Here is an 8,253-nt window from a genome sequence, read left to right on the forward strand (position 1 = left end):
GCTACGTGGAATGGCAAAACGATGGGAGGGTGGCGGCGGGGGCAAAACAAACCGGGGAGGGGGCAAAGGAAGCAAACGAGCGATGGGGAGCCTAGGCGCGAGCCCCCGCGCGAGGCGACGCTACCTTGCCGGGGTTTGGCCCTCTTGAACAAGGCGGCGGGCTGGCGGAGCCTGTAGGCCCAGCTTTTTAATTTGCGGGTCCACGTTTTCTTGCTAATGGGGTTTTTGAGACTAGGGCAAGTAAACCTGAGGCCGAAATATCCACCTCCTGCTGCCTGCAGGCGCGCGGCTCCGGGGCGCGGCGGCGGCGGTGGTGCAGCGGTGGCAGCGGCGTGGCCCTCGGCTCTCTCCGGCGGCGGCGGCTCCTGCGGAGAGCGGGGTCCCGAGCCAGCCCCGCCACCGCCGCCCCCTGCTGGCCCCCGGCCCGGCCCCGCCGAGCCCCCATGACTCACATGGCGCCCCGGGGGGCCACCGAGGCTCTCCGAGGAAGAGGAAGAGGAGGAGGAGGAGGAGAAGGAGGAGGAGGGAGGCGACTCGAGGCTGGGGCTGTCCCGCTGGCTCTCGCCACAGCCGTGCTCCGGGTACAGCAGCGTCCGCAGCTTCTCGTCCAGTGTGCGGATGCCGGTGTCGGCGAAGTCCCGCTTCGGCGGGCCCTCGCTGTCTGATGCCTCCGGCTCCCGCCCCAGCACCTCCTCCAGCTCCCGGGCTGCGGTGGCCTCCGGCTCCGCTGCTTGAGGCGCAGGCAGCTCTGGACCTCGGGGAACAGATGTCTCCGGGGCTTGCGGGACGTGCGGCTCTGGACTTTGGGGCACGGACGGCTCCGGGACTTGGGGTACAGACATCTCTGGGATTTGGGGGATGAACATTTCCAGACCTCGAGGGATGGATGTCTCCGGACCATGGAGGACGAACATCTCCGAGCCGGGGGGGACGAACGTCTCCAGACCTCGAGGGACATCTGGCTCTGCACCACAGAGGCTGGATGTCTCCAGACCGTGGGAGACAGATATCTCCAGACCTTGGGCAATGGATGTCTCCGGACCTCGGGGAACGTCTGGCTCTGAACCGTGAGGCACGAACATCTCCAGACCTTGAGGGACGAATCTGTCCGAACCTTGGGGGACGGATGTCTCCAGGGCTTGGGGGACAAACATCTCTGCTCCTTGGGAGACAAACGTCTCCGGACCTCGGGGGACGTCCGGCTCCAAGCTTCGGGGCACGGATGTCTCCAAGCCGCGGGGCACAAATGGCTCTGGACCTTGGGGGACGAACGTCTCCGGACCTCGGGGGACGTCCGGCTCCGAGCCTCGGGGCACGGATGTCTCCAAGCCGCGGGGCACAAATGGCTCTGGACCTTGGGGGACGAACGTCTCCAGACCTCGGGGGACGTCCGGCTCCGAGCCTCGGGGCACGGACGTGTCTGGCCCTCTGGGCGCCTCCGTCTCCGTGGCCCCGACACTGAGTGTCTCTGGGGGCGGCTGACTCTGTGTGGGCTTCTCCGCACCTGCGGCAACCCGGGGGGGGACACAGCTGTCACTGGGGCGTCTGCCACGTTTCTTCCCCCCGTGTGGCAACAAGGGCAGCAGTGCTCACTCACCGGGGCCAGGCACTGGGGGCCCTGGAGCCTCCCGGTTCCTGATGGTCTGGTTGATGCAGAAGCGCCAGCGACCAACGGGGGATGACTGGGGGGCGCCTTCGCCTGGCGGCGGCGGGGACACGCCAGCGGGCTTTGAGCCGAGCCCCACGGCGCGAACCGCCCCCACCGTGACTGGCCAGGCCGCCCTGTACTCACCGCTGGCTGGGGCACTCTGCACCGGCTCGGGTGGCCCTGCCTGCATGGAGACGCCAGGGAGGAGAAAACGCCGGGAAGGGGGAGACACCGGGAAGGGGGAAGACGCCGGCACTGGGGACGGGGAGACGTGGCCCTACCTGGGGGGCTGTGGAGGGGGGGCTGCGGAGGATCTCCCGTGCCTGCGCCACGATGGCCTGCAGCTCCTCCACAAACTTCTCCCTCTCGCCCTCCAGCACGAAGTTGTCTTCAACCTGGTGGCAGTGGCAAAGGTGGCGGCATTAACGATGCGGTAGGTCGTCAGCGCGCAGCAGCTGGGGCGGCAGCAGTGGCGCTCACCATGTAGTCGGCGATGTCCTCGGGGGCGTCCCCATCGGCGTCGAACTTGAACGTCACCATCTTGCTGTCGTGGGTCTCCAGCTGGCACTCCACCGTGTTGTCCCCCGGTGCCGAGACCTGCAGCGGGAGAGAGGAGGGCAGTGAGTGTGCGGGGCTGCCGCGCTCCCCCCGCCCCTGGTGTCCCCCACCCACCTGCAGCACCGTCAGCTGGAAGCGGGCGCCTTTATCTGGCCGGGGGCAGGAGGCCCGGCGCTGCCGGCTGCGCTCGGCCTTGCCGCCGGCGAGCTCGTGGCCACCCGGGGCGGCAGTGGCGCCATCGGGGCTGTGGAGGGGACGGCAGTGGTGGGTGAGACAGGGAAGGCTGCACCCATCCGTCTGCCTGTCCGTCCCCCTCACTGCCCGCCCCAAGCCCGCTCACCCCGAGGCCGCCTCCGGCTTCACTGTGGCCGCTGCTGGCTGCTCTGGCTGCGAAGCCTGTGGAGAGAGCGGGATGCGAGCGGGAGCCGGCAGTCGCCGCCGCGTGAAACCCCAGCACGGCCCTCGGAGAGGGAAACAGCGGCAGGGGGCCGCCCCCAAACCTGCGCAGCCTCCTGCCCCAGGTGTGGGGCAGCCACGGCGCTGGCAAGGCTCCAAGGTGCATAGCCGGGCTGGAGGAAGGCCGCTGGCTCCGGCGGGTATCCTGGGAAGGTGGAAAAGCCCGGGGGCTCCAGCACGGCAAAGGTGAACGCCACTGGCGGCTCTGGCGCAGGGCCAACGCGGTCGCCCAGCGGCTCTGGCTCTGGCAGGACCCCCTCGGATGGGGCGGCAAAGGGCAGGGCCGGCGGCAGGTGCGCGGCAGAAGCCGGCTGCAGCCCTGGGGCCAGCGGCATTGCGGCCGCTGGCTGCATTGCCGCAACTTGCGGCATCTCAGGGAGCATCTGCGGCTGCATTGCAGCGACTTGCTGCATCCCGGGAACCACCTGCGGCTGCATCGTGGGGATCGGCTGCATCCCAGGAACTGTCTGCGGCTGCATTGTGGCTGCCGTCTGCATCCCGGGAACCGGCTGTGGCTGCATCGTGGGGACTGGCTGCATCACAGGAACCACCTGGGGCTGCACCACGGCCGCCGGCTGCATTGCAGCAGCTTGTTGCATCTCAGGGACTGTCTGCGGCTGCATCGCAGCTGACGGCTGCATCCCAGGGAGTGGCTGCGGCTGCATCCCGGCTGCTGGCTGCATTGGGGGAACCGGCTGCATCCTGGGGAGTGTCTGCATCGCAGTGACTTGCTGCATCCCGGAAAACACCTGCGGCTGCACCATAGCCAATGGCTGCATCACAGGGAGCGGCTGTGGCTGCATCGCGGCCACCTGCGGCATCGCAGGGACCATCAGTGGTTGCATCGTGGTGACTTGCTGCATTGTGGAGACGGTCTGCGGCTGCATCGGGGCTGCTGGCTGCACTGGGGGAGGTGGCTGCATCACAGGAACTGTCTGCGGCTGCATCACGGCAACTTGCTGCATCCCAGGCACTGCCTGGGGCTGCATCGCGGCCGCTGGCTGCATCACGGCAATTGGCTGCATCTCGGGGACCGTCCGTGGCCGCGCTGCGTCCACCGGCTGCGTGGCGGCACTTGGCTGCATTGCGGTGGCTGCCTGCGGCTGCACCGCAGGGCCCGGCCTGCTCGGAGCCGGTGGCAGCTGCGCCACGGCCGCCAGGGGCCCCGAGCGGGAGCCCTGTTGCAGTGGGGTGGCGGCGGGCCCCAGCTCCCCATCGGTGGCCGGGGGCTCCGGCGGGGCGCGTGGAGGGGAGGCAGCAGTGGGTGCCGGCTCCGGTGCCTCTGCCCCAAAGGCGGCCTGGGACTCGAGGTGCTGCGGGGGGAACAGGAAGCACGGCAGGGATTTAGGGGCACTGCGCTCCCCCTCCCCAGACCGGGGCAGAAAGTCACGCTGGGGCCGGACGAGCTGCCCCATGGCGCTGGGGACCTACCGCGAGTGGTGGGTGCTGCCGGGGCGAGACACAGGCGGGCAATGGGGCCAGCGGCGGGGGGCAGCCCAGGTTCGGCGGCTGCGAGAGGACGAAGGCGGCTGCAACGGGGGCGGAAAACCCACCGCTGCTGACATGCGGCACCGTGGCGACCCCCGGGGAGCCTCTTACCCCCTGGTAGCACCCGGTGAGCGGCAGTGGGTAGAGGTGCTCGGCTGGGCCTGGCGGCTCTGCAGCGGCAGCCGTGAGGCCGGAGGCGTCAGGGATGGCACCATTCTCGGAGAGGCCATCAGCTGCGCGGGAGGAAAAGCGAGGCAGCGCTGAGTGCTGGGGCGTGGTGGAGGCGTGAAACAGGGGGCTGGGGGGAGGGGGGGTCGTACCTGTGGCGCGACCCGGGTCTTGCTGCAGCAGCTGCTGCCGCACGTGCTGGTCCACCTCGGTGTCCTCACTCTCGGGGCCGCCGGGCGCTCCCCGGCCTGGGGGGTCCCGCCGCTCATCGGCCTGCCTCCGCTCCCGCGTCTTCCTCACCAGCGCCAGCCTGTCCCGGATGGATTTGGCCACCGCCTTGGAATCGCTCTCATGAAAGAAGCCGGATTTCACCTAGCAAGAGGGCGGGTTGGGGGTGAGGGCAGCCCCTCATCCCCACTGGGGCCCCACGCGCCCCCCGTCCCTAGTGCCGCTCACCATCTCGTAGGCCACCTCCTCGGGGACATCGGCCTCCAAGTTGAAGCTGAACTCGATGGCCTCGTTGTCCTTGTGCTTCCCCTTCAGCTTCTTGGGGTCCTCCACCCAGAGGCGCAGTGCAAGCGAGGAGTCGCAGCCCCCGTCATCCTCTGCCAGCTCCACGCGCAGGCCCGTGTCCTCGGCGAAGAACGCGTGGTTCAGCAGGTCGCGGATGGAGAGCCTGGGGGCAAGCGAGGGGGGCCAGGGGGCGGTGGGGACACGCCAAGGGCGCCACCGTGGCCCCCCGCCTCTCCTACCTCTCAGCCTTGTTCTGCCGGATGCAGCCCTCGATGATCTCCTTCACCTCGGGGTCCGTCACCTTGTTGAAGCTGGCCGGCTTGATGCCCTGAGAGGGGAGGGCAGAGCTGAGACCTGGCACTGGGGAGGGGGCGCCTGCCTCCCCGCAGCCCTGTAGCGGCACCCACGCTGGTCACTTTGCGGTAGATCTGGGCAGCATTCTGGCACTCGGAGTAGGGGTACTCAGAGGTGCCCATCTCCAGCATGCACATGCCAAAGGCGTAGACGTCCACTGACTCGTCGTAGCGCTCCTCGTACATCTCCGGTGCCATGAACTCGGGGGTGCCTGCAAGGGCAGCAGCGAGCTGAGCCGGCGCGGGGCGGCAGCAGCGGCGGCACAGCAGCCGCGGCACCCCGGCTCACCAATGACGCTCTTGGCGAAGGAGGTGCGCATGAGGGTGGCCAGGCCCAGGTCTCCGATCTTGACGGAGCCGGTGGGGCCAGTGATGAAGATGTTGTCACACTTGAGGTCACGGTGGATGATGGGCGGCGTGCGGGTGTGCAGGAAGTGCAGCCCCTTGAGGATCTGCCGGCACCAGCTCCGCAGCACCTTGGGCTTCATCACCTTGAAGCGCTTCAGGTACCTGCGGGGCAGCAGCAGGCAGGAGACCGCCACTCTCCGGTGCCCGCCCCGGCCCTGCTGCCCGCGCCAGCCCTGGCCGGGGCCCCTCGTCCCATCCCTGAGCCCTTCGACATGTCCCCGAGCACCCAAGCCCAGGCTCAACCAACCCCCCTCGCCATGTCCCCAAACCCCTTCGACACGTCCCCAAACCTGGGCGTCCCTAAACCCCCTCACTGTGTCTGCAAACCTCCTCACTGCCCCAAGCCCCTCTGACACGCCCCCGAACCTGGGCTCATCCGAACACCCTCACCACATCCCCAAAGCCCCTCGCTTTATCCACAAACCCCTCACGGTGTCCCCACACTCCCCACAGCATCTCTGAACCCCCTTGCTGCACCCCCAAACCTGGGCTCACCTGAACCCCCTTGTCATGTCCCCAAATCCCCTCGCCATGTCCCCACACCTGGGCTCACCTAAACCCTTCGCTGTGCCCCCAAACCCCCTCGCTGTGCCCCCAAACCCCCTTGCCACATCCCCAAAGCTTGGCTCCCCCAAAGCCTCTCGTTGTATCCCCAAACTCCCTCATGGTGTCCCCTTGCCCCTTGCAGCACCCCCATACCCCCTCACCACATCCCAGAGACCCTCACCATGTCCCCAAGCCTCCTCAGTGTGTCCTCAAAGCTTGGCTCACCCAAACTCTCTCGCCATGTCCCCAAACCCCTCGCTTTGTCCCCAAACCCCCTCATGGCGTTCCAGACCCCCTCGCCATGTCCCCAAACCTGGGCTCACCCAAACCACCTCATCGTGTCCCCAAACCCCTCGCTGCATCCCCAAAGTTTGGCTCGCCCAAACCACCTTGCCATGTCCCCAAACCCCTCGCTTGATCCCCAAAGCCCCTCGCTGCACCCCCAAACCCCTCACAGCGTCCCCAAATTGGGGTCCGGCGCCACTCACGTCTTGAGGGTGCCGGACGTCATGAGCTCGGTGACGAGGACGATGCACTTCTTGCCCTTGAGCGTGGACTCCCAGGAGTCGTAGAAGCGGACAATGTTGGGGTGCTGCAGCCCCTTGAGCATCTCAGCCTCCTCCTTGAACCGCTGCTGCTCGGCCTTGGTCAGCTTCCGGTCCTGGGGGGTGAAGGGGCCCCGCGGCATCCCCAGATTCGCCGTCAGCCTCCCCAAAACGAGCCACGGCCAGCGCCTCGCCTGCCACCGCACCGCTGCCAAAGCTCTCTCTATTCCCTGTGGCCGCTTTGTGGCTCATTAGAGGAGGCTGTAAAGAATTCGCCATGGCCCTGTGCCCATCGCCGTGCCGGGGCGGCTGGGCTCCTTAGCGGGGCCACGAATTTGGCCGGGTTAAAGGCGTTTCCATGGGGAAAAAGGGCTCCGAAGCGGGGGAAGGACAGGCTCACGGACAGGGCTCATTGGACAAAGAACAAACTTAGGAGGTTTATCGGCACGTTTTGCAGTCGGTGGCATTAACTGATGAAGCTGAAGGACAGCTTAATGAAGTTAAGAGACTGATTAACAAATGGCACAGGCTATCTAATGGATTGGGGTGGCTTAATGCGTTTTAGAAGTTAAGCCGTGAGCTGGGACAGAGCACTTAACACATTGGGGTGTTGTCAATGAATTTAAGAATGAAATGCATGATTTACAGATGGGTTTGGAAGATAAACTGGAGACTTATGATGGATTTAAGAACTGAACGTGGGGCGCGCAGAAGGGTTTGAGGGATAAACTTGAGGCTCGGGGGTGGATGCGAGGGTTCGCGGGCGAGTTTGGAGCTTCCTTCATGGAGATGCGAGCGGGGAGGGCCAGCGGGCGTGCTGGGGGCGCCGCGTCGCCACGCCGGCAGCAGCACAAGCCAGGCTCACCTGCAGCTCGCACCAGGCCACCTCCACCCAGGTGTCGGTGTCAAAGCCCTTGAAGACGGTCTTGAAGGCGCCGCGGCCCAGCTCGATGTCAAACTTGAGGAAGCGGCCGCCTGGCGAGGTGGCCACCGCCTTCATCTCCGCCTCCTCCTCGATGTCCTGCTTGGCCTTCTCACGGCCGCTGCTGCCGTCACCCCGCGCCTCAGGACCCCGCTCCGCCGCCGCCGCGCGCTGCTGCTCCTCCTCCACCAGCTCCACGCTCTTGCGGAAGAAACGCTTCCTCTCCGGAGCGGCGGCGGCAGGAGCCTCCGGGGAGGCCGCGCGGGGCTGCTCTGTGCTGCCACTGCCACCGGGCTCCCCAGAGTCGGTGGCCATGGTCCCCGCGGCACCTATTGGGGTGCTGCCATCGCCACCTACGAGGAGGAGGAGGAGGAGGAGGAGGAAGAGGAGGAGGAGGAGGAGGAGATGCTGGGCGCAGAGACGCCCCCGCTGCCCCCCTCTCCCTGGGGGCGGCCGCTCTCACCTGCTCGGCTGGCATCCGTCCGTCCGCCTGTCCGTGGTGGGGACCTGTGCGCAGGGGGGAACAAAAGCCACGGTGTGGGGCGGGCACCAGCCCCTGCCGGCGCCGGCCCTCCGGGGGGCTCCGCTGCAGCCGCCCCCCACTTCCTCCGCGCCCAGGACTTCCGGGGGCGGCCGCCCCTATAGCCC

General features: G+C 67.4%; 1 protein-coding gene across 1 annotated transcript in view; it reads right to left on the bottom strand.

Annotated features, from left to right (window-relative positions):
* The window catches only part of WNK3 (WNK lysine deficient protein kinase 3), an 11,390-nt gene extending 3,254 nt beyond the window's left edge, over nucleotides 1-8,136 (bottom strand). Inside the window, exons 1-18 of the mRNA XM_026079442.1 lie at nucleotides 8,069-8,136; nucleotides 7,549-7,958; nucleotides 6,627-6,799; nucleotides 5,474-5,694; nucleotides 5,239-5,396; nucleotides 5,071-5,159; nucleotides 4,775-4,994; nucleotides 4,471-4,690; nucleotides 4,094-4,383; nucleotides 2,707-3,975; nucleotides 2,547-2,602; nucleotides 2,321-2,450; nucleotides 2,129-2,245; nucleotides 1,930-2,043; nucleotides 1,793-1,832; nucleotides 1,598-1,699; nucleotides 453-1,504; nucleotides 6-365 (exon numbers count right to left, since the gene is read on the bottom strand). Of these exons, the coding sequence (XP_025935227.1) occupies nucleotides 6-365; nucleotides 453-1,504; nucleotides 1,598-1,699; nucleotides 1,793-1,832; nucleotides 1,930-2,043; nucleotides 2,129-2,245; nucleotides 2,321-2,450; nucleotides 2,547-2,602; nucleotides 2,707-3,975; nucleotides 4,094-4,383; nucleotides 4,471-4,690; nucleotides 4,775-4,994; nucleotides 5,071-5,159; nucleotides 5,239-5,396; nucleotides 5,474-5,694; nucleotides 6,627-6,799; nucleotides 7,549-7,920 (4,983 nt within the window). The 5' untranslated portion in view covers nucleotides 7,921-7,958; nucleotides 8,069-8,136. The remainder of the gene's footprint in view (nucleotides 1-5; nucleotides 366-452; nucleotides 1,505-1,597; nucleotides 1,700-1,792; nucleotides 1,833-1,929; nucleotides 2,044-2,128; nucleotides 2,246-2,320; nucleotides 2,451-2,546; nucleotides 2,603-2,706; nucleotides 3,976-4,093; nucleotides 4,384-4,470; nucleotides 4,691-4,774; nucleotides 4,995-5,070; nucleotides 5,160-5,238; nucleotides 5,397-5,473; nucleotides 5,695-6,626; nucleotides 6,800-7,548; nucleotides 7,959-8,068) is intronic.
* Between the last annotated feature and the right edge of the window lie 117 nt (nucleotides 8,137-8,253).

This window comes from Apteryx rowi, unplaced genomic scaffold (genome assembly GCF_003343035.1).
Source record: "Apteryx rowi isolate R43461 unplaced genomic scaffold, aptRow1 scaffold_1147, whole genome shotgun sequence".
Lineage (NCBI taxonomy): Eukaryota > Metazoa > Chordata > Aves > Apterygiformes > Apterygidae > Apteryx > Apteryx rowi.